This window comes from Sinocyclocheilus grahami, unplaced genomic scaffold (genome assembly GCF_001515645.1).
Source record: "Sinocyclocheilus grahami isolate Dianchi unplaced genomic scaffold, SAMN03320097.WGS_v1.1 scaffold145.1, whole genome shotgun sequence".
Lineage (NCBI taxonomy): Eukaryota > Metazoa > Chordata > Actinopteri > Cypriniformes > Cyprinidae > Sinocyclocheilus > Sinocyclocheilus grahami.
The window spans coordinates 1,116,043-1,141,670 of NW_015505324.1; the positions used below are offsets into that span (position 1 = coordinate 1,116,043).

General features: G+C 36.1%; 2 protein-coding genes across 3 annotated transcripts in view; both read right to left on the minus strand.

Annotated features, from left to right (window-relative positions):
- Positions 1–13,487: 13,487 nt before the first annotated feature.
- On the minus strand, positions 13,488–16,975 carry btc (betacellulin, epidermal growth factor family member). 2 transcript variants are annotated; one of them, XM_016280986.1, is made up of 5 exons: positions 16,746–16,975; positions 15,796–15,882; positions 14,086–14,203; positions 13,865–14,011; positions 13,488–13,757 (listed from the first exon to the last, which is right to left on the minus strand). In XM_016280986.1, exons 1-5 carry the CDS (start codon positions 16,786–16,788, stop codon positions 13,625–13,627), a joined length of 528 nt encoding a protein of 175 aa, XP_016136472.1. In that variant the 5' UTR covers positions 16,789–16,975; the 3' UTR covers positions 13,488–13,624. The 2 variants fall into 2 exon arrangements, with proteins under 2 accessions (XP_016136472.1, XP_016136471.1); XM_016280985.1 differs by lacking the exon at positions 16,746–16,975 and adding an exon at positions 16,286–16,512.
- Positions 16,976–21,719: 4,744 nt separating this feature from the next.
- The window catches only part of LOC107591750 (heparanase-like), a 6,382-nt gene continuing 2,473 nt past the window's right edge, over positions 21,720–25,628 (minus strand). The window contains exons 5-12 of the mRNA XM_016280987.1: positions 24,539–24,710; positions 24,360–24,407; positions 24,162–24,255; positions 23,919–24,025; positions 22,959–23,073; positions 22,694–22,818; positions 22,465–22,617; positions 21,720–22,098 (exon numbers count right to left, since the gene is read on the minus strand). Coding sequence (XP_016136473.1) covers positions 21,939–22,098; positions 22,465–22,617; positions 22,694–22,818; positions 22,959–23,073; positions 23,919–24,025; positions 24,162–24,255; positions 24,360–24,407; positions 24,539–24,710 — 974 coding nt within the window. The 3' untranslated portion in view covers positions 21,720–21,938. The remainder of the gene's footprint in view (positions 22,099–22,464; positions 22,618–22,693; positions 22,819–22,958; positions 23,074–23,918; positions 24,026–24,161; positions 24,256–24,359; positions 24,408–24,538; positions 24,711–25,628) is intronic.

Here is a 25,628-nt window from a genome sequence, read left to right on the forward strand (position 1 = left end):
CCTAAAATGCTTCCTCTGTAGGCAGCTCAATAGGTTTTAAAGCAGAGCACTTGTCATGGTTGCTTAGAAACAATGTGTGTGGTTACGTAGCACAGCAAAAAAGAAGACGAAAAGGAACAAATGAAAACAATAAAAAGAATGTTCTTTGTTATGACATTTTCGACGTAATCCCCAAAGAGTCCAGAAGTACTGCATTGCCATCTCCTGTTAATGAAGTGTGACATTTAAATCTATAGGTGTGTTTGTTCTAAGTAAAAATCAAAAGCTATGATTGCCAATAATGACAAAAACAATGAATTTCTCATAGAGAATCATCATGGAATCATTTGGATGCCACATTGTTCGTCAGTATTGAGAATTCAATTGGGAATTGGCCATATCATTTTAAATGGCCAAGCAGAGAACAAGGAATCAATTCCTTCATATTCGTCCCAACACTACACTGCACGTGCCAATTATGTACAAGCAGGAACATCGCAAGCACACACAGAATAGCTGGCTTAGGGATTATATACATGGCACTTCAGTTTATATATTGGTTATTGTGTGCCATAAATATTAAAAATAAATAAATAAAGTTATGACAACGGCTTTTTGGTCTGTCACATTGCCTTTTTATATGAAAATTATGCTTTATTTTGATATATAACAATGTTTAATGCCAATTTGTGAGAGCTACATACACTCTTAAAAATAAAGGTGCTTCAAAAGGTTCTTCCTTTCTGTAATCTGAAGAACCTTTTTTCACCACAAAGAACCTTTTGTGAAACAGAAAGGTTCTTCAGATGTTAAAGGTTCTTTATGGAACCATTTAGACAAAAAGGTTCTTCTATGGCATCGTGAAGCACCTTTATTTTTAAGAGTGTACCAAACAAAAATCTTGTAGTGAATTAAATAAAATAAAAACACTTGAAAATGATAAAAACTTTGCAATCAACTGGAGAGGAGCATCTCTGCCAGTGTTGTAATTCAGTAAGAGTGTGTGGTTGACATTTACACATTCAGTCTGGGTTGTCTTGAAATTCATAAAGCAGTATGCTCCAGAAGACCTGGGAAGGGGTTGATTTTCATAAGCTGTAAACATTCCCGAATAAGCAATCAGGACATTTGTTTTGATCTGTTTAATTAGCCCAAACGAATCTTTATTTGGGCAGAGGACCTTGAGGCTTTATATTCGTTTTATCCTCCTAGATCATGCTCACATATCTTACAGAGCTTTTAGCTAACCCCTATAACATTCCCCAGCAGTGGTGGAGTCTCAGCAACAGTTCAGACTAGGTAACAAGTCTCTCAAAGGTCCTAAGCCTTTCTCATTCATATGTATTTTTCATCAAAAATTGCACAGCTCTTTCAAATGATAGAAATGTCTCAGGAGAGATCTTACTTTGCGATTTTATGAGGAACCTTTCTGTGCATCTAATATTTTATGTGACTGTACTAGAAACTGCTACTGACTGTACTAGAAACATTCACAAGGTTACATATTAAGATAATGATTCACTTCATAACTAGCTGAACAGAAAAATCTACCTGATATATTAAAATGGACAAATTGAATGTGTGAATAAAATTTTAATTGAACAGGAACAGAAGCATCTACATACTATAATATGCAGATAAGTGGAGAAAAAAAATCTAATTTCTATATTTGATGTATAATCTATATTAATAATATATTATTTTTCTATATTAATTTATTAACAAACAAATGTTAAATTATTTAATTTGGCATGAATAATCTTCGATAACAGTGATATAATGCAATATAAGAATGTAACAGTGATGTTTACACATTCGTTTTTTCTTGTTCTTTGAACAACCAACTGCAAATGCTGGTAATTTGTTATCATTTGAATGCAACATTGGGATAGCTGTATTTTGACATTTACACTTAGCTGTGTTTATTGGTGTGCACTGTCCTATAAAGACAGGACAGTAATTTAAGCAGGACATTCTCAATTTGAGATTAACCTGCTTGTGATTACATTATTCCCAGGTTCAAAAAGAGTTCAACATCATTACCATTCTCTCTTCCTCAACATCTTTCATCAGTCATGCATGACTGAATTATGATGACTGTGGAATATGTAGAACAATTGCATGCACTATGTTAACTCCGAGTGAGATTTTCTTATGCACATTAGTACTTTTGAACATATTAATATAATAATAAATTAATAAATCCCCTTTGTCGTGAACAGAGCTTCTGACATATCTGAGCAGTTTGAGTGTATAATAAAGGCAAATGTTTAAATTAGTTTGATATTTGTGATTACTCATGCTGTCCACTGTTCAGAAATTATTCAAGGGTGTTTAAACTAAACTAAACTAAATCTCTCACACTCTTGTTTTTTCTTTGAGATTCAAGGGTGTTTAATATTCTTGAAGATCTCCTCAGTTAATTAGTCATTACTCCGGGATCAAAAGATTGTGCCAATTCACAGTCCTGCTCTTTTCATTCCTTTATGAAATTTCGCAGATGTTATTTCACTGTTATACAGATACTCTGGGTAATAAACTAAACTAAACTAAATCTCTCACACTCTTGTTTTTTCTTTGAGAAAAAAAAAATACTACTGCAATAAACACCAACAAAGATGTTTACTGGTATCTGTTGGGGCAGTGTGAGCCAGTCAACAAGACAGTAGGGTCAGTGTTACACCACTAAAGACTTTTTAAACAGCACCTGACTACTTGAAATGCTTGTCACATTACTAAAAAATTATGATGTAAATTATTTCTGTGGGCCTAGTTCAGTTTTGATGATTGACGATGATTGTGGTCGGAGGCGATAAGAAATGTGTAAAAGCTTGTTAAAAATGAAAGACAGCAGTAATAATAACTATTAAGCATCTTAAAACCAATTTTAGAGCAGGTCTGTCTTGTTAAGGAAGGGAACTACTTTCTGTTCTTTATCCAGATGTGCTGGGGGTTCAGCAGGGGTCAGGATGGTGGATAAAACATTACCTTTGATCCTTTGGGAAGATTACATCATCCCTTCTGCAAGAAGTAGTGACAAAAATGTGTGTGAAATAGTTGGAATAAAGGAAAGAGAACATTCACCTACCTAGTGACGCACAAAACCCCCACACATCTATGTTGGAAAGAGAGATGTTGGAATGTCTGGTTCAGCTAAAAGATCTTCCTTCTCTGTCTTCCAAAAACAGGACAATTAGTATTTCTGCACCTATACAGCTGAGATCAAAGAAGGTGTGGAGACGCTAGAGAGGATGTTCAAATGCTGGTAAAGTTTTCTACAATAGCTTACAGTATGTGTATTAGCTGTGGATCACTGAGTGTTCCTTGGTGGCCCTTGGGAAACAGTAACCACAGTAAATGGCTTTCTTCTACTTGCTCCATCTCATTATCTATCGTCCATCATTTGATTCTGAAAGGGCTTTCAGTGTACTGAGACTTGCTACTGCCAATAAATCCATGACATGCTGCTGTGAGCATGTAAGAAATACTGCTTCTGCACATTTAACATATACAACCCCATAAAACATACATGACATCACCCCATAGCAGATCTATACAGGTGGAGCTGGGGAAGGTGGAGGGATTCTGAAATGCACTGCAACTGCAACAGCAAGCACTAGCCGAGTATTTGAAAGTTTGAGCAGCAAGCTCATTGGCTGCTGATACAAAAGAACCAATCAGCTGCGCAACGTGAATAATGATGTCATTATGTCAGATTGAGTTAGAACCTATTGGCCTGCGAAATCTAGAGTTTCATAACAGAACTTTGTATTTCTGCCATGAGAGTTTAGCATTTGTAATATACATGGCAATGGCAATGTGTTTAGTCTTGGCGGAATAGATCTGTTACGCTGCTGCTGCAGAGCAAGTACCGAGACTTGCTACTCCCAGTACATCCATGACATGCTGCTGTGAACATGTAATAAATACTGCTGCTGCACATATAACATACTGTATATGAGACAACCCCCCAACAAAGCAGGAGACACAGAAATGGACAATACAACCAAATAAATGCATGTCGCTGAGTGTAAGAATATAAACTCCTGCATCAGCGGACATGCATATATTCACACATATGGAAAGAACAACAACAGGTCAGAATAGAACAAATACCCCCCAAACAAGCAGATCTATTGCCAAGACATATGCACTGCTGCTGCTCCAAAGAGCCATGTGAACCGCATGTATAACTATCTATGTGTGCCTGGGCTACCGTGCCGACCAGCTTAACACTACTGGCCCATGGCTATGTGTGCCTTGGCTACCATGCCGACCGACTTAACACTAGTTAGAATGCGCACTATGTGTAGTTCATTGGCTGCTGATACAAAAGAACCAATCAGTTGCACCATCTATAGTTTCATGACAGAACTTTGTATTTGATGCCGAAGGTAATACTAATTTAAACTCCAGCAGTCACTCCATATATCTGTGCCTCAAGCCAAACAACCATATGATCACACTTATTTCAGGATGAAACATTTACACACAGAGAAAAAAAATGGTTTAAAAGTACATTAGGGGAGAGTGGGGTAAGATGTGTCATTTTTTACTTATGTGGTCCTCAAGATAAGGGAAAATGGAAAAAAATTCCACTCCTACCATTTGTTTCTCCTTTTCACAGTCTGGCAGAAATGATGGGTGGTTCCAAAATACAAGATCACATGACAGTAAAAGTGTACAGTTGCTAAGATACAGGCGGTGGGTCAACTTATCCACTGGCTCAACTTACCCCAGTCACCCCTATGTGATGGCGTACATGGATGCCACACTGACATTTAAACTAAAAGGTGTCAGAAAAATTGTGCGTCTGTGCCATGAAGAAAATCTCACTTAGATGCCAAATCACTTGCTCTTCCTCACACGATGTCAGCATGATTTCTGAGCCAATTAAGAATAATGAGCAACACACCTATCTTACATTGCACCATATGACGTCTGTGTTAACATGAGCAGCACAAACAATTACATACTTATTGCATCAAACTTTCCTATTTAAAAAATATTGCTTTATTTGAGCAGTCAGTGTTTTCGTACAACAGATTGTCTTGTTTTTGAGACATTGAATCAAAAATTGTGATTTTCAACTTGTCCCCTGATGCTCCACATGTTCTGTTCACCTGTCATTGTACCATTTACCAGCACAACGATGAATCAGATTTTTTAAAATTTTGGTATTACTATATACAGCAGGGTGCAGTTAGGTGAATTTCAGACAACAGAGCGCTGACAAAGGAAAACAATTCATTCTCAGTCTGTGATTTCAGCAAACAAAAGTCATTTCAAAAGTATCAAAGCGACAATAAATCTTACCTTGGCTGAAAAAGTATAGCTTGATGTGAATTTTGAATGCATAACTGGTCACCGCGACCAGTTGCTGCTGTCTGTGTAGATATGATGGCTATAAATGCTTTTATGAGAAGCAAACTAAATACATCCCCAGCTGCTAAGATACAAAGTCATCTCTGCAGCTGACATCCTCGTAATAAAGTGCTAGTGTGTCGGATGTGTTTAAAAATTCACTGATGGTTCACAACACAAAACATATTCCCCTTGTTCACTGTGCTTAGCAATTTTCTGAATAAATGACTACCCTGCTAGTGATTACTGTTCTTTGACGAGTAAACAAAAACAGTTCTATACTGAGACAAATAAAAAGCTAGATTGTTTTTTTTAAATAATAATTGGTTATGATTTATCATGCACATCTTTGTTTAAATAATGAATTTTTTTTTTATCGTATGCAGCAACCCACATATATCGCTGTATGTTTTTATTCAGCAGAGATATTTTCAAAGCACCAATAACTTGTCAATGTCTAAAGTTGTTTTCTACTAAAAACGTTTATTATAGAAACTAGAAGTGTCAATAAATTAAAATGAACTTTGATTAATATGGTGTAACCCAGTTTCAACAACTTTTTAATTTAAGTAAAATAATATCAGTACATGTTGTACACTTAGATGTTTAGCTATTTTACTTGCATTCAATTATTTTAATATTGAAATAATCCAGTAATTCAAAAAAAAAAATTTGGAAGTTCGTGAAGGCCCCTTAATGGGCCCGACCCCTGGTTAAGAATCATTCATTTAGATGTCCTCCTTTTCTCTGTTTCCGACTAAAAATATAAATAAATGGCATATTTTCAAATGATTAGTGATTGTGAAAGGACACCTGATTATTTGTCTGTCTCTGAAGATAAACAGCATTTCTGAAGATGTTAGTTGTTACCATGACAATGCAATAAAAGCAGCACTAGTGCTGTACACCTCATAACTGTGCAGCTATAGAAGCTCGCAATATTTATCCTACAACAAACAATAAAATTATATACATTTCAAATGTTTCTTCATATATAGCTCTTTTTAATATTTGGTATTTTTAATCAAGACAGCATCACCGCTTGTTGGCATGCACCCTAGTGTGCCTTTTTGGTAAATTAATATTAAATCCCACTCCATTTAAAACCTTTCACATAATTGCCTAAAAATAACAGCACTTTAAAATAACCTTGACATTCACTGACTTTTTAATTTAACTCTCCATTACTGTATTGATCACTTGTTATTGTAGGGAATTGCAGTCACCTCCTCCAGGTCTGTTCTTTGTCCTTATATAATGTGGTGAGTCATGCTGACATTCCCATGTACACTGCTACACAGTAGAACCATGAGAAGGAATGAAACATCACTCACCTTTAAGACCATGTCAAGATCAAAAGACCTTGAGAGTAATATAAAGAACCAGGTTTAAACCATACAATTTAGAGTCTGCCAAATGGACCGGATCCAAATCTTCTGGGTCAAAGCATGGTCTATTACTCAAAGCCACCTGCTACAAGTGCAATGCTGGGTTCTGGTCAAGCACTCCACAGCTCTCTGACAAAAAGCAGATGGACTTTCAGCCGTTCCAAGATTATGAAAGTGTGTATGGAGACAAAAGAAAAAAATGGTAATCAGCTTTTTGTTTTATAAAGACCAAAATGCTGTTCATTGGCTAGTGATGCACGAGAAATTATCATGTCATCCTGTAGATGGCAGTGTATCCACTTACTGTTAAATCTACTTGCATCCTGACAAGGAGTTTTAACATTTAAAGGAATGGTTCACCCAAAAATTTAAATTCGGTTATTATTTAATTGTTTTGTCTTTTTACCTTTTTTTTCCAAACCTTTATGACATCCTTTCTTCCTTGAAGCAATTAGGTGAATTTTTCAATAGAGCACTGCAATGATTACATTTTTTATTTTTTTTAGGCCAAGGAAGTTAGCATCACCCTGGCTCTCCAGACAAAAAAAAAACAAAAAACATAGGACTTTTCCATCAGACAGTATTAAAAGTAGAAACAGGGGTAATAAACGAACTACACCACGGTCACTTCAATGTCACCATCACTGAGCTTCCAGAAATTCTTTCAGTGTTTAATTTCAAAAACATTTTCCCTGAAAATCTAAATTAGGATAGTTATGTGATTATAAACACAATCCAAACCTTTATGACATCCTTTCTTCCTTGAAGCAATTAGGTGAATTTTTCAATAGAGCACTGCAATGATTACATTTTTTATTTTTTTTTTAGGCCAAGGAAGTTAGCATCACCCTGGCTCTCCTGACAAAAAAAAAACAAAAAACATAGGACTTTTCCATCAGACAGTATTAAAAGTAGAAACAGGGGTAATAAACGAACTACACCACGGTCACTTCAATGTCACCATCACTGAGCTTCCAGAAATTCTTTCAGTGTTTAATTTCAAAAACATTTTCCCTGAAAATCTAAATTAGGATAGTTATGTGATTATAAACACAATAAGGCTGTGAAAGTGGACTAGTGAGTAGATGAGTTTATCTGTTCGACCTGATGAATTTTAATGTCCCTAACAACCTCTGTAGTTCCATTTAGCCACACGTTAGCAGTCAACCACCTTTTCAAGACAAGTAAAAGCTTTAAAAAAACAGCACAAGGGGATTTTACTGATTTATTTTATGCCGTAGACTAAAACATGAAAATATCTTGAGTTTGTGTTAACCACAGACATCATTTCAGGCATTTAACCAAAGACCCACTGACTTCAGAAGGATTGAAAAGTGCTAAGTGAGTTCTAAAATGCTAACTTGTTTCCAGGTTTTGGCCTACAAAAACATGTAATCCCTGCAGCACTCTATGAAATTGAATCAGGATATGGGCTGTTGATCTACAAAATGACAAAAGCACCATAAAAATGCCATAAAAGCGGTCCATATGACCAACATTTCAAGTCTTCTGAAGCAATTCAACAGCTTAATTTAAGTCATTATTCACCAAAAATCTACCTCTCCTTAAAGCTATTCATAAGACTTTTTGTCTGTTTGTCAATGAATCAGTTGATGCAGTTCACAAAAACTAAGTGATTTGATCACAAATCAGACCAATTCCTGAGCTTACGGTCTCGCAGATGAAGATATCATATGGCTTCTGAAGACCTTATCTCCTGCTGAAAGAGTGTTGTATCGGTTGCCCATTTAATTTCTTTGAGACACATCTTATGCTTTCATTTCCTGCCGCTTTATTTCAGGGGAAATTCAGCTGAAGGACACATTCGTCACATGTCTTTGCTATGCTAGGTGGAACAGAACCTCTAAAGGGCCACAGATCGTCTTATCTATCACAGCCTTTACATCTTGCAACAAAAATTAATATAAAATCTCTTTTTAGAGTGTTTTTCTCTTTTGAAAGCTAAAAGCTTTTAAAAATATAAAGAAAACGGGTTTAGCATTATTACATACGATGGCCACAGACGGCAGCCTCAGTGTTTGGCTTTCCAGTGTTTGAACTGTTTTTGTTTGTTTTCCTGTTTTTTGTTTCTCAAACACGATCAGTTTTATCAGGGATGAGCTGCTGAACATTCGGCAGAACACACCACAAAATCTTCTACCAGATTTTGTTTATTCGGACGTTTTGCTGAACGCTGTAGTCGGCGGAGCTGCTGCGCTGATCAAATGCTTCAGGACGCGCAGATGGGGGAAGAGAGCTGGCGTGCTCGTGAAGCTCAGGAAGCGCGGATTCAGAACGCCGTTGCCGAGCATCCAAATGGTGAATCTCCGCTCTCTACCCAACAAAACGGACGAACTTCTTCTGCTCTCCCAGACAAATAAGGATGTTTCACATTCTGCTGCTCTGTGTTTCACGGAAACCTGGCTGAATGACTCCATTCCGGACAGCAAGTTGCGTCTGCCAGGCTTTCAGCTGTTCAGAGCAGATCGCGACGCAGAATCAACGGGGAAATCGCGCGGCGGCGGGACATGTTTTTACATCAACAAAAGGTGGTGTACAGATGTTACAGCGTTAAAGAAGATGTGCTGTTCCGAACTAGAAGTGCTTTTCGAAACCCAAGATAACAGGACTTAATGACTACAGACCTGTGGCCCTAACGTCTGTGTTCATGAAGACATTTGAGAGGTTGGTGTTGGCTTTTCTGAAGGACATTACTGGACCCTTACTAGACCCCCTACAGTTTGCTTACCGAGCAAACAGGTCCGTGGATGATGCAGTCAATATGGGACTGCACTTCATCCTGCAACATCTGGACAAAACAGGGACTTATGTGAGGATCCTGTTTGTGGACTTTAGCTCCGCTTTCAACACCATCATCCCAACACTCCTCCAGACCAAACTAACCCAGCTCTCTGTCCCTAGCTCTATCTGTCAATGGATCACCAGCTTTCTGACAGATAGGCAACAGCTAGTGAGAATTGGTAAATTCACATCCAACAACCGCACCACCAGCACTGGCACCCCTCAGGGTTGCGTCCTCTCCCCACTGCTCTTCTCCCTCTACACCAATGTGCAATAACCTTATAATTATTTATCCCCCTAAACCCTAGTACATCCCTACAACATATTTTTTTTATTCTATTCCTATTCCATCTATACCACACCTGTACATACAATTTATTCTTTTTTTTTGTGGTTTATATTTATGCATGTGTATTTTATTCACATCTCATTTTTATTATCTGTGTGTTGTTGTTGTCTCCGTGTACTGGAAGCTTGTGACACTATAACAAATTCCTTGTATGTGCAAACATACTTGGCAATAAAGCTCTTTCTGATTCTGAAAATATCATGGAAAAACATCTGCCTCACAAGAACCCACCAACTGAGGTGCTGGATTCCTGTCGTTCTCCAACCCCTGACATCAGGCAAAGGCGAGCTATTTATGGCTGTGCTTGAAACATTAGGTCCAGCTATGCTGCTCACAGCCAGCTTCTATTGGCATCAGCCCACACTGAGGATTCAAACATTTATGAGTAATAAAAGTTCTTAAGACAAGACGGCTCTTCAAAGCTTTATCTATAATGATAAAGGTTAAATAATCCCACAGACTGGATGTTTTTGAGGGCAGATATAACTAGGGCAAAAACAATAAAGTAGATGGAACAATTCCTGGAAACATGATTGGTGGACAGTTTATTCTAGCTAAGCACCCTTGCACATTCCATGGACATTTTCCACCTTGGTGTGAAGAAATTATCGCTTTATGTACCATATTCACCTTGTTTACAGAACACAATGCAAGCATTTACAATGCCACAAAAAAGCATTTCTTAAAACCACTGGAAGGCCCACAGAAAATTTTACTGTGTAACATTACAGTAATAAAAATACTGACAAGTTCAAAAAGACATTTTATGGTATGAAGAAAATAGCATTTGAAGAAAATCTCAAATATCTTGGGTCAAAAAGGGAAAAAAATATGAACAGCATGTGCAACATCTAAGTTCGTAATTATCGAATAAAATCAGAAAACAGATATATAAAATGTATTCAAATTTTTTTATCTAAAATTTGTTCACTTACAAATATTTTGGACCAAATATATGACTGCAAAACATTTTTATTTATTATGGCTAATACTTCTCTCTCTCAAAAAAAAAAAAAAGACAAAAAGTCACACTAATGGTATTTTCACTAGGGATGCACCGATACCGATACTGAGCTCCTGTACTCGTACGGTTAAAATGCCCCGATATCACACACACAGCATGTGATAAGTGCCATATTCAGACAAAGAAACACCGACAACAGACAGCAGAATGGAGTTATTAGAGATTAAGGATATCTACAAATATACTGTTAAACATTCAGTATTAACACCTGTATAACTGATGTGCGCGAGCTGATTAGCAAAGCTTGCTGAGTGGATTGAGCTTGCGACGGCGCAGATGCGCGAGCTTGTCGAGTGAATATACCTTTCTCACAGACATCACTAGAAAGTTTGTAGTTCGGTCGGATATGTCAAAAACAATTAAGTAAAACAATGCTCAAGTTACTTAACGGTAAGGAGCGAGAGTGAGAGAGAGCGCACTTCTGTTGTGTGATCTTTGATGTTCAGTCAATTACTGTAGCACACGCATCATTTGGATTAAAAACTAAATCGTAAAAATAAGACCATTTATAGGGGCATTCACTATAAACAATTTATTTTCAACCTTAGGCATACACGACTTTCTGGCGAAAGTGAATCTAGCAGCCTGTGTGAAATGCGCTAGGCTGTACTGTACTTGTCCCTCTCATTCTGCATCAGTACAAATACGTGCACGCGTTGCATGCGTTTTGCTTGCTCGAGTGTTTCTGCATTATATGAGTGGCTTTGGAATATAAATCGCAGCACGTTTCGGCACAATTTAAAATATACTCTTTTAACACCAAACAAAACATTTTCTTTGTACATGCTAATAAATAAATCAAAGTTAAAAGAGAAAATGTTGGTCCATTAATGTCGGGAGAACTACTTCCTTAAACTGTTGAAACATATAACAATTTATTATTTAACTTAATATCTTATTTTGTCAAATCCAATATGGCAATATTTCAATATTCTGTGCTTCATATGCAATATAAACAGACCTATAATTAAACCAACATAAATTGGCTTTGTTTGCATTCAGCATATTGCACGCCACCTCTTCAATTATTTGAATTATGATATGCTTTCACATTACAGCCATTCTGAAGGCATATACATTCAGATCATCTACCACTTTTCTTCTGAAAAGTCTTAAAATTAGTTATTGCATGAAGAATAAGGTAAACAGTAGCACATAGAATGGCAAAGCAGGGCTCGCAAAATCTCTAGCCCGACGTCCCAGGGCTATTGTGTTTTCCAGTCGGGCTACCAAAATGCATCAACGTCCTGCCCGATGGGCTATCTTGAACAGTGATATAAAATTCCTTCCTTGATTTGCGTTGTTCACTAGCTTGTAGGGGTAAAACGGATCATAGTTGATCATTTGCACATGTTTCTAAGTCTTGCCTAAACATTCAAGTGTTTTAAACCAATCACGCGCATTCGGAGCTGCGCGCACAGAGAGCCGCGTTTCAGACAATGCGTGTACACAGAATTTATTCCTCTTTCGCATATCCTTGCATCTGAATGAACACATACACACAAAATTTACTCAAAATAACTGTCTCCGCAAGTATTCTCGTAAACACAGTCGGTTACATCTTACGTAAACAGTGGTGAAGGAAATCTCAAGCGCATCATTATATTGGATCCGTGCATTCGGTCTTAAAGGGGCAGCAGCCTATAAATACCTGCTGTTCCATAAGCGCCACCTGCTGTCAGAGAGTGACATTTGCATCTAAAATGCATCAACGTCCTGCCCGATGGGCTATCTTGAACAGTGATATAAAATTCCTTCCTTGATTTGCGTTGTTCACTAGCTTGTAGGGGTAAAACGGATCATAGTTGATCATTTGCACATGTTTCTAAGTCTTGCCTAAACATTCAAGTGTTTTAAACCAATCACGCGCATTCGGAGCTGCGCGCACAGAGAGCCGCGTTTCAGACAATGCGTGTACACAGAATTTATTCCTCTTTCGCATATCCTTGCATCTGAATGAACACATACACACAAAATTTACTCAAAATAACTGTCTCCGCAAGTATTCTCGTAAACACAGTCGGTTACATCTTACGTAAACAGTGGTGAAGGAAATCTCAAGCGCATCATTATATTGGATCCGTGCATTCGGTCTTAAAGGGGCAGCAGCCTAAAAATACCTGCTGTTCCATAAGCGCCACCTGCTGTCAGAGAGTGACATTTGCATCTCATTCACAAAGCTAAAATCAGACCATTCTGTTTTTGCTTCAAATTTCGAAATTATATAATCTAATTGCAATCTAAATAACATGCATTTAGCATCTTTGTTTAGATCGTGATTAAAATGTAGTCGTTGCCTCCGATTTTAAATGAAAAAAGCACAGCCAAAGCCTTAGTTTGTTTATATGAAGAAATATATCGAATTGGATTAAATATTTAATCTGATAATGAATAAAATGGTTTGTCCTGACCACAGTGCATTTTATGCAGTGAATTATTGGTTGCAGACTGCATGAAATAATAGAAAAAGGCATTTACCAATACAAAAAAAATCTAATGAATCTATTTTAAAGTTTATTTTCAAGGATATTTTGTTTTGCTTTGTATGATAAACAATTACGGTAGTGCATTGGGTTGCCACTTGATATCTAAAGTAAAATCTGAGTCCTGAACCATTTGAGAGCCGCTGGTTTAATAATCTGATAAGTAAGTGGCCCTAATGCACCACATACTTAACGTAAATGGAATGAAGTAAGAGAAGAAATAAACACACTCACTTCATACAACATTTGTGTCGGATGTGCCGACCGGAGCAGCTAAAGCTTCACGTGTGTTTAGTGAACTGAGCTTCTCATCTTCATCACTTGTTTCCTTTGTTCTCTTCTTTCTTCTACATGGATTATATTGTTTGCTGTGAAACGAGACCGGAAGAGAAGGGAAAAAACATTTAAGGTTAAAAACACTGAAGATTGACTCTGTTAAGCTATGAAAGTATTAATAATGTAACACATCACTCACTGTGTACAGACACATATGAAGACGATGAGCAGAATCAGAAAGACCAATCCTGCGACCACACATGCGATGATTATTTTCCTTCGTTCTCCTACATGATAATCAAGATCAAGATATTCGCACCTAGTGCCAATATATCCTGTTTCACATCTGTGCAAAAAAGAAAAGAAAAATCTACATTTTCATATCTGACTGGTTGAGAAAGGGACAGGCCAAAGTCTCACCTGCATGAAGGAGTGTTCTGCTCCTTTACAAAACGGCAAACACCATGGATACAGTAATGCTTGTATTCTTTTGGACACTTAGAAAAATGCCCACTCCATTTGTGCTCATCATTTGAATCTATAGATTTGAAATAGGTAAACATATCACCATTAAACACATACACATAAGATTTTTTAATATTTCTGAAAGACTCTTCCCAAGGCTGTATTTATTTGACCAAAAATAGTAAAAACAGTAATATTGTGAAGTATTATTACAATTCAAAATAACTAATAATGTTTTCTGTTTTCATAATTTATTCCTGTGATGCGCAGCTGAATTTTCAGCATCATTACTCCAGTCTTCAGTGTCATATGTGACAGAAATCATTCTAATATGCTGATTTGCTGCTCAAGAAACACTTATTATTATTATCAATGTTGAAAACAGTCGCTGCTTAATATTTTGTGGAACAATTGATACCATTTTCAGGATTCTTGGAAGAACAGAAAGCTCAAAAGATTTCACTGACACTTTAAATCAATTTAAAACATCCTTGTTCAATAAAAATGAATCTATTTAGTCATAAAAACTGGTAAGTAAAATACAGTGGGAATTCACAAATACTAAATTCTGGCCAATAGTTATGTTCATGCTATAGGCCGATATAAAACTTAAACCATAGGTCGATACACAACTAAACTATTTATATAGTCTACACTTTGTCTAAATAAATAAAAAAAATACACCAAAAACTAAAATCAGTCATTTAAAATGTCACAAGTGAATTTAGGCATCTTGCTGTATATAATGCACAACATGAAAAAAGGGATATTCACTTTGAGATTAGTTAAAGATTACATTTAACAGTGTTATCAAACCTGTATGTGTTTTTAACAATAAACTTTATGTGAATGTTAGCTAATGACAAAGGTGATCTATATGAACATACACAATAAAGATACAATATCGATCAATATAATACATGTTAAAAAAAGCTCTAACATCGGAGATAACTAAAATAATATCTATATATTGTGGGTCCTTACAATACAGAGTAACAAAACCAGGGTTGTCTGTTTACAATATTATGCATGTCATTATACAAGCCAACTGTAAACGCCAAACTCAGAGGATTGAGCAAGAAAAAAGACCGGTCTACAACCACTGAAACTTGAGCTTTGACTTCAGAATGAACTAAAAGGTGAATGGAAAAGGATCTAATTACCACCTCTGGCCACATGTAACGTGATCCGAGTTCAGTCAGAGAGGATTATCTGCTATACAGAGAAGCTAAACTTGAGCTTGGGAGCGTTATCGCTTCTTAAATAAAATTACAAGGCTTAAAAGTGTCAAAGAAGCTTGGTTATAATCATAACAGCCCAATTTTCCTCAGTGTATGCAAACGCATTTGGCAGAATTCTGTGGTGATCAAATAACACCAGCGAAAAAGTTTCATGCCATAAGAAAATCTTTTAATTGAATATCCTATTTATCTCTTCAGCAGGTGGTCAGGCTTCAAGACTTTCATGTCATGCCCAGGGGAAGCCCAGCTTTTACAACACAACAGGGGTAAACACAGTGTTACATCTCACGTCTTTCAAGTCAGTGGTAGACAAACCTCACCACAGCTTTGAAAAAACACTTTCTGCATGAGGTGAAGGCGAATTTTATGGAAACTATTGAAGACTTGGTTTGCTCATTTCACTAGGGGTGACAATGGTATTTACCTGTGCAGTTGCTGCTGTTGTCATGGTGATTGCATGGTGTCTTTGTGGTATTCCATTCAGCCTGGGAGTATTTGCATAGGACAACAGCTGAGGGCAGACAACAAACAAATCACAGTTGGCACCATGCATGTCTCCAGAACTCTGGCATTACATTGCTTTGCAGGATTCCAGGCAAATGTTATAGTGGGTTATAAAGGCCTTTTGATTACGGTTACACTTTGAAATCCCTCCCTCTATGATTAACCAATAGAGTGCCTTCTAATGTGCCAGACAGGCTTCCAGTGCTAAGAATAGAATCTTTCATAGTATTATAAAAGAAGTCTGACACACAACTGAAGCAAAGACGCACCCGCAGCTGATGTCACGAGCACATTCATAAATACAAGTACATAAAAGACGGTAAAGTTGGCAAACGGGTACTTCTACAATATGCAGTGTCGTAAAATATTATATAGCTGTTGCAAACGAACAAAACAATGGTGGACAGTACCTGTTATTATTATTATTCCCAAAGTGAACCTGCGCGTCCTGTCCATTTTGCGTTGCGCGTCAAAGCGAAGACTTCATTCCCTTCATGCTTCAGAAGTCATGTCCTTCATTTTAGAGGGATTATTTTATTGAACTACAACACTGAGTTGCTAAAAACTTTCCAGCAGCCTTCCCAAAGTTTACCTTCGGGTTTCCTCAAGTTTAGAGGAGTGACGGGTTGGATGGCGATTATTGAACCGCGTGTGGGAGGCGCTACTGAGTTATCTCCGCCTTTATGCGTGAATAAACATTTACTATGGGCTTTTACATTAGTTTAGACTAACTTATGTTTAACTTTTATTAGGCAAAGGATTCATGTTGATACATATTGCATAAAAGTCAGCGTTTCCTATAATCTCATGTGAATGTTGCCATATTAATCTATAGCTGTTGCAAACGAACAAAACAATGGTGGACAGTACCTGTTATTATTATTCCCAAAGTGAACCTGCGCGTCCTGTCCATTTTGCGTTGCGCGTCAAAGCGAAGACTTCATTCCCTTCATGCTTCAGAAGTCATGTCCTTCATTTTAGAGGGATTATTTTATTGAACTACAACACTGAGTTGCTAAAAACTTTCCAGCAGCCTTCCCAAAGTTTACCTTCGGGTTTCCTCAAGTTTAGAGGAGTGACGGGTTGGATGGCGATTATTGAACCGCGTGTGGGAGGCGCTACTGAGTTATCTCCGCCTTTATGCGTGAATAAACATTTACTATGGGCTTTTACATTAGTTTAGACTAACTTATGTTTAACTTTTATTAGGCAAAGGATTCATGTTGATACATATTGCATAAAAGTCAGCGTTTCCTATAATCTCATGTGAATGTTGCCATATTAATTAAAACATGTATTTACATACTTTATGATGCTTACATTGCTTACTTTATGATGATTACATGCTTTTGTTTTTACACACAGGAACAATAGTTTGATAGCAAATAATAACTGGCAGTTCTACTTTAAACCATCTATTGGACAACCCTGAACTTTAATACGCAAAGCCATGGAATGGCAGCAAGAGAGAGACTAAAGCACATTCAGTAAAATAAAGACTTTTATTGAGTGCAAAAAAGAAATCAATGACCCAGCATCACACAATATAATCATAACATGGAGGAGTACCATCTCTGAAACCTCGTTGAAAGAAGAAATAAAATCTTAGAATGTATGTGTCTCATGAATCATATGTTAAGTATTTTTATGATTTATTAACACATTTACAGATTTTTTAAATCCAAATGTTTCATTTTTAAATTATGATTTTTAAAGATAAATTAGTGAAATTATGGGATCAATCAGTTCCTATTTTATTATATTGACAGTCTTTTTAGCAGTAAGTAATAAAAAATGGTTTATATTGTGGAATATTGTGATTATGAATACAAAATAAAAAGGAGAAAATGCACGTCATATTTGTGTGTCCTTGGAATCAAAAAGTAAAAAAAAAAACATGGTTCACCGAGTCATTAGAAATACTTCAGTAAGGGTTGCCCAAGGGGTAGCCTACATCTCTGACTCTCCCTAAATCCCCTCAAGTTTATTTAATGAAGCTAAGAGGGCTCTGTGGACACAGCACACTGCTGGAGAGAGGATTTGTGTTCATTGGCCGTGGGATTTCTCATGGGAGATGGAGACGATGTGTGACTGGCACTCAGGCTGGGGTTGCCAGTTTGCTCTCCTCGTCGCACACAAGCCACGTATACAAGGGTCACTGCAAGCAACGACCCCTTCAGCATCTGCCATGCTCAACTTAGCACAGACACGGCAGGGCTTACTGTGAAAAAAAGCCACGTAAACTGTGATTTTCAGTAAAATGTGCTTATAAAATTTTACAGATTGATTGCATATATTTTTACAAATTTACTTTAGAATGGAAAAAGTAATAGAAATTATATATATATATATATATATATAATTTTCACCAGCCAATCATGTACATCTAAGTAAAATTATAATTATGACATTATGAGATACTACAGTACAATTACATTTAATCATTTCGTAAACACTTTTATCCAAAGTGACTTAAAAATGAGGACAGTAGAAGCAATCAAACTAACAAAAGAACAAAAACATGTAAGTGTTGTGAGTTTTTTATATAATAGATAAAAAGAATAAAAATAGAAATAGAACAGAGAGGGCTAGCGTTAGATGGTCAAGTTATTATTTTTTATAATAAATAAAAAGAACACAAGTAGATAGAATAGAAATAGAAGAAATGCTAGTGTTTGAGGGCCAAGTGTAGATGGAAGAGATGTGTTTTCAGCCATTTCTTGAAGATGGCTAAGGACTCAGCTGCTTGGATCGAGTTGCAATCATTCGATGGAGCAATTCATTCCACCAGCAGGCAACAGTTAAGGTGAAAGTCTGTGAAAGTGATTTTGTGCCTCTTTGGGAGGACACATAAGTCCGAAGCAGTGAATTTAGGTAAAGGGGTGCATAATCACAATTATGAGATAAAAAAAGTAATAGTTATGACATAAAAAGGGGGAAAATATTATAACAAAAATCATGACAATATTAATTGTGTCAAAATTATAAAATTATGACAAAAAGTCAAAATTATAAGACAGTTATAATTAGCCTACTACATAACTCAAAATTAGGAGAGAAAACAATTATGACATAAAAAAAATTATGAGATAAATTATTATGAGATAAAAGCCATAATTATGACATAAAGACTTAATTATATTAAATTGAACAAAATTGAAATTATGAATCAAAATTATGACATAAAAAGTCAACATTCTGACAATAATAACTGACAAATTGTCAAATAGTTAAATTCTCATAATTTCAACAAAGCATTTTTTTAAACGGGATTCCTTACCTACAGTGCATACAGGTTTTTGTAATGAACCTCTTCAACCTTTGGGGTATATGCCAAATAAAAGGTGAAGTATTTATCCCAAACTAAAACCTCACAACACTGAAAATCACCAACAATAAATCATGCTTGTGGTCTTAAAGGTCTGTGGTCTACATTCACACATTGTGTAATATGGCTTCCAAAATTATTCTTGGCCAATTCAGGCTCTCAACAGTGGTAAACCTCACCGCCTGGTGGGGAAAACAACCCACTGCAGGGTTTTGTCCACTTAGTTTGAGACACAAATTAGGCAATGAGCAAATAAAATGTTGATTAACTTGCTATTATTTGGAAATCTATGCAAAAGCCATTTTAAAACCCCATTAGCAAACCAACAGGTGGCTGGTTAAATAAAATTGCAGTCATTATTTCACAAAAATAGCTTCCCGTTTGAGAACAATCCATATGCAATAACAATCCTGGTGGCTTATTTTAGATGAGGCCATGCTTTTTCAAACAGTTAAAATGTTAATGTTAAATGTTTACATGACAAAACCCATATATTTAAATAAATCTAACTTTGTCCACAGATTACACAAGCAGCCAGAGTCAAAGACTATTTATCCGTACTTATACCAGCTGTTCTCTACGGTGGCAGAGAAGTGCAGAACAAATCACAATTCTGAAAACAAAATATCAAATTACAAACGCAAATGCAAGTCTAAAAAACAAAATAACAATTCAGAAAGCACAACAACAATTCAGAAAACATTCACAAACCAGACAAACCGGAAGAGGTAGGTATAGTTTGAGACAGCGCCATTGGTTTGGGATTACTCACCGCTGACTGGACGAGACATCTGTCAATCAACGTATACAGAGAAGAACCAGCCGAAGAACAGCAGAGTCATGGTAGAAAGTTCGGAGATGGTATTAAAGTAGCTCAGTTTAAATGTATTGTATGAATTGCCTTTACAATGGAATAACAAATACGGGGAGTCTATTTAGATTTAGTTAAAAGTGGCTATAGAACATCAGCTCTGGTAGTGCAGATGGATAAGCACTTGCCCATGGCTTTTTGACGCGATCGACCCGGGTTCGATCCTGCCTTTTGCCGAACTTTTTTTCCCTCCCTTTTCAAATCTCGTATCACATCGTAAAGGCATTTATTTTCAATAAAAATTAAGGAAATAATCAAAAAGTTGAACATAAATTATCGGGTAGGGTTAGGGTAGGGAGGGCTTTATTGTACCAATAAAGGTGGCATCCATTTAATAATTTAAATTAAAATGATAATTTACACTCAATACGTTATTAGTGCATACTGTTTTATAATGTACTACAATACTGAAGTGCAGATAATTACCACTATTTGCAATTGCTAATACGAGATTTGAAAAGGGAGGGAAAAAAAGCTCGGCAAAAGGCAGGATCGAACCCGGGTCGATCGCATCAAAAAGTCGATGACACGTGCTTATCCATCTGTGCCACTGGAGCTGATGATTTATAGCCACTTTTTACTAAATGTAAATATAAATCCCGTATTTTTAATTCCATAGTAAGGGCAATTCATACATTAAAACTGAGCTACTTTAATACCATCTCCGAACTTTCTACCATGACTTTCTACCTCGGCTGGTTCTTCTCTGTATACGCTGATTGACAGATGTCTCGTCCAGTCAGTGGTGAGTAATCCCAAACCAATGGCGCTGTCTCAAACTATACCTACCTTTTCCGGTTTGTCTGATTTGTCATTGTGTTTTCTGACTTGTTATAATGTTTTCTGAATTGTTATTTAGTTTTTTAGACTTGCATTTGCATTTGTAATTTATTTTGTTTTCAGAATTGTGATTTGTTCTGCACTTCTCGGCCACCGTAGTTCTCACTTAGTAACCCACATTTCAGTCCTCTAACAGACTCTCTGCTACAATCATCACGCACAGAGAGCAAAGAGTGCGAGACCTCTTATGCCTGCTCTTTGAGAGGTGTCAGGGTCAACAGGAAGGGACCCAAATGCAGAGTGAGTGAAACAAGATTTATTGAAGACACACAAGTTCACAGCACAGGGGTTGACAATCTTGGGACAGCTCCAACCAGCAGGGAAAGGTCCATTCCCTGAGGGGTAGACAGTCTGGGGCACAGTCTCAGTCGTTGGTCAAATCGGGACGGAAAGATGGGGAGAAACCCAGAGCAGAGAACAGCAGAGCATGCAAGCAGAGTGAAGGGACTCAAAGCAGAGAAGACAAAACAATGTGTGCAAACACAAGACAAACAAAGAAACATTAAACAACGACAACACAGACAAAGCTGCCAGGGCAGAGCCCTGACAGAGAGGATTCTTAAATGCCTCAATCATTTTATGATATATCTCTAAATTTAGCTGAATACGCACACAGATGTGAATCACACAGACAGAACATGACTAAGAATCAAAAGGCTTGATTGCTATAAGCGCAGAGGGCTGCATATCTGCATGAAAAATAATGAATCATTTTAACATGTCAAATAAAATGTCCTGACAAATGAGTACATTGATTAAAAGCAGTTTATTTTAACAGATGTAAAAAAGATTAAATCCAGTGCATGTTGTTCATGAAATATTAAAAGTTATTTGTGGCTACAGCTTGATATTTGTAATAAATATGAATTTTCATAAATAACAAAATGCTGATTTTATATTAAGAGACTGATTCGTTTTATTTGAGTTTGAAGTTCCCTCACATAAAATAATTTCACCGCAAAATATTTTTTCATCACACATTTTGTGTCCCTGATTCTCCAGTAAAAGCAGTCTTTATGAGAGCTCATTTGCACACCAGAGCTTGTGCTTCAATCAGAACATAGAATGCAAATGAGAACCCAGGCAGCTTGATGTGTTCTCCAGGCGGCAGCTCACATCCCTTCAACGGAGGTAGTGTCCGGTCATCCACCATCCTCAGCACTTGTCCATTCAATTTGACTGACCTAAAAGATGGACAAAAAGTGGGATTTAACAATAACAGGGTTGTTACTACAACAGTTGATGTATAACGTGTCTAATAGCTTCCAAGATTTTAGGTTAAAATGCATATGAATAAATAAGGGAAAGTGTACGTATATCTTAACTGGTCACATTTTTTTACACTTTTATACCACTTTAATTCATCACATTTCTGACTCATTTTAAACAGTTTGAACAAATTATCTAATAAAATGATTCAACGTTGACTATATTACATGCAGTCTTTCTATTAATTTGAGGTAATAAAAGTATAGTAAAGTGTAGTATAGCATCCCCCAAAACATTATTGCATTGTACAGTCCAAACATTGTGAGATCACGAGACATTACCTGGAATAAAGACTCCGTTCACCAGCCTCAGCTGATTGTAGCACAAATGCCTCAATTGTGCTGTTGGCCATATGGTCAGGCAGAATAATAGTGACTTCATTTTTGTTTAGGTTTAAGGCAAATAAGGTCACAGCACCTGGTCTATAATGTGTGCTGAAGAAGAAAAGTATACCATATGTTCAGGTAAATGTCTTCAGAAAATAATTATTGTGAACAAGAATACAAGTACCTTTTTCTGTTGGTGCAGTGAAGGTATACCCGTATTGGTTTCTTTGGTCTTGAATTCATATTAACTTCTGCTTGTAAAACCTCTGGGCCAACAAGCCTTTTGTATAGCAATGATAGCCAATAATCCTGCCGTATGTATGAAATAGTTTAAAATACAAAATGTAATGTAAAGAAAGAAAAAAAAAAATAGGATAACTGACTGGTCCAAGTTCCTGGACTGATACAGAAGTTATGTAACAAAGATCAAACACATAAGAAACACTTACTGGAAGAGGATCTAGGTTATCATCCACTAAATGGTAAGTGCCAGAACCAATTAACACCTGTCTAATGACGACATCCAAACCAAGTTTGGCAGCAAGTCCCAGTTTGTCCAGCCACCTTCGATAAACAAAACAGCTATAAATATCTAGAGTAAATAATAATAAATATTTTTTTATTTTATATATATATATATATATATATTACATTTTACAAGATTTTAATACTTTTATTCAGCAAGGATGCATTGCATTGATCAAAGGTGACAGTAAAGACATTTATAATTTTACAAAAGATTTATAATAGTTAAAATAAATACTTCATATTCAAAGAATCCTGACAAGATTTTCCACAAAAATATTAAGCACCACAATTGTTTTTAACATTGATAATAATAAATGTTTCTTGAGCACCAAATCAATATATTAGAATGATTTCTGAAAGATCATATGACTCTGAAGACTGGAGTAATGACTGATGAAAATTCAGCTTTGCCACCATAATAAATTATATTTTATAATATATTAAAATAAGAAAAACAGTAATTTTAAATTGTAATAATATTTCACAATATTACTGTTTTTACTGCAATTTTTTAATTAAATAAACGCAGACTTGGTGGGCATTAGAGACTTCTTTTAAATACATAAAAAACCACTAATCCCAAACTTTTGAACGGTAGTTTAATAAAAAAAAAAAATTGTATTTAAACTGTTGAATTCACATTCAATTATAATTACTTAAATGCAACATCATATATATATATATATATATATATATATATATATATATATATATATATATATATATATATATTTGTTTAATTAGGACAAGTAGAATATTTATGGAAACTTGTGTATCAATAACTGAGTTAAACTTTTATTTCTTTCATTGCCATTCTTATAAACTGATTTGAACACACTGGAAGTTTTAATTTATAAATCCATAAATGTTTTTTGACTTACATGAAACCAGCTACAAATGTGTCGGAGAGGCCAACAGCACCTCCACCATATGCCGAGCTTGTCTCTCCTAGCCAAACCTTCTTCCTCGGAGAAACAGATTCAACAATCTGAAGGCAGAATGTTTATCAGTTAATTTCAGTTGGTATCAGTTAATATCTGACATTTCTCACTGCTGAATCTGATCAATCTGATTGCCACAAAAGACTTTCTATTTTAATATATTGTGCAGGATTACTCTGGTACCTCGAGGACCTCGTTATTTTTTGTTGCGAGAGTATCAAGCACTTCAGGGTCAAGGAAATCCTCTAAAGACGTGTCTCGGCCATTCACATAATAGCTGTAAAGAAGAAAAACGAGAACAAGTTCAATACAAAGACTCATAAAAAGCCAATTTAATTAATTTCTGATTTTGTGAAAGGAAGGAAGTAAATCATAACTTACTGATGCCAGGTGCATGCAGTAATGGCCTTTGCTCCAGTCTCCAAAAACCTATAAAAGTGAATGTTCAACCATGTTACCTTTCTTCGATACCCAAATGCATTAGTAAGACTGATGGTGCAGACAAGAGGCATCTATGAAAGTCCATTAAAAATTAAGAACTATTTTCTCTGGACACTTACCCAGTTAACAAATCTTTGCGGTGATCTCGTGGCTGACTGACATCTGGTCCATATAGTCCTGTTGAGTGGTAGACCGCAGATTGCTGAAGGATTTGATGCAAATGGACAAAATCCTGACCGAGCTGGTATCCATCCACTCTGATTCCAGCTTTTTTCTCATAACTGTTGGGTTCTAAAACAACAGATTTAAATTCAAAACAGGTACAGTGGGGCAAAAAAGTATTTAGTCAGCCACCAATTGTGCAAGTTCTCCCACTTAAAAATATGAGAGAGGCCTGTAATTTTCATCATAGGTATACCTCAACTATGAGAGACAAAATGAGAAAAAAAAATCCAGAAAATCACATTGTAGGATTTTTAAAGAATTAATTGGTAAATTCCTCGCTAAAATAAGTATTTGGTCACCTACAAACAAGCAAGATTTCTGGCTCTCACAGACCTGTAACTTCTTCTTTAAGAGGCTCCTCTGTCCTCCACTCGTTACCTGTATTAATGGCATCTGTTTGAACTTGTTATCAGTATAAAAGACACCTGTCCACAACCTCAAACAGTCACACTCCAAACTCCACCATGGCCAAGACCAAAGAGCTGTCAAAGGACACCAGAAACAAAATTGTAGACCTGCACCAGGCCGGGAAGACTGAATCTGCAATAGGTAAGCAGCTTGGTGTGAAGAAATCAACTGTGGGAGCAATTATTAGAAAATGGAGCATTTATTTAAAATAGAAATCTTTTCTAACAATATACACTACCGTTCAAAAGGTTGGGGTCAGTAAATTATTATTCTTTCTTAAATTAAAACTTTTATTCAGCAACGATGTGTTAAATTGTTAAGAAGTGATGGCAAAGATTTATATTGTTAGAAAAGATTTATATTTTGAATAAATGCTGTTGTTTTTAACTTTTTATTCATCAAAGAATCCTGAAAAAAGTATCGGTTTCCAAAAAAATATTTTGCAGCACAACTGTCGCCAACATTGATAATTCTAATAATAAATCAGCATATTAGAATGATTTCTTAAGGATCATGTGACACTTTACACTGGAGTAATGGCTGATGGAAATTCAGCTTTGCATCACAGAAATAAAT

What these genes read in the sequence shown, in the direction of transcription:
- btc (XM_016280985.1), bottom strand. Translation starts at nt 16,331, where the DNA reads ATGGACAGGACGCGCAGGTTCACTTTGGGAATAATAATAATAACAG. An exon ending in GGGAATAATAATAATAACAG is followed by an intron (nt 15,883 to 16,285) that starts GTACTGTCCACC and finishes GTCTGCCCTCAG; the next exon opens with CTGTTGTCCTATGCAAATAC. An exon ending in CAACAGCAGCAACTGCACAG is followed by an intron (nt 14,204 to 15,795) that starts GTAAATACCATT and finishes TCAAATCTATAG; the next exon opens with ATTCAAATGATGAGCACAAA.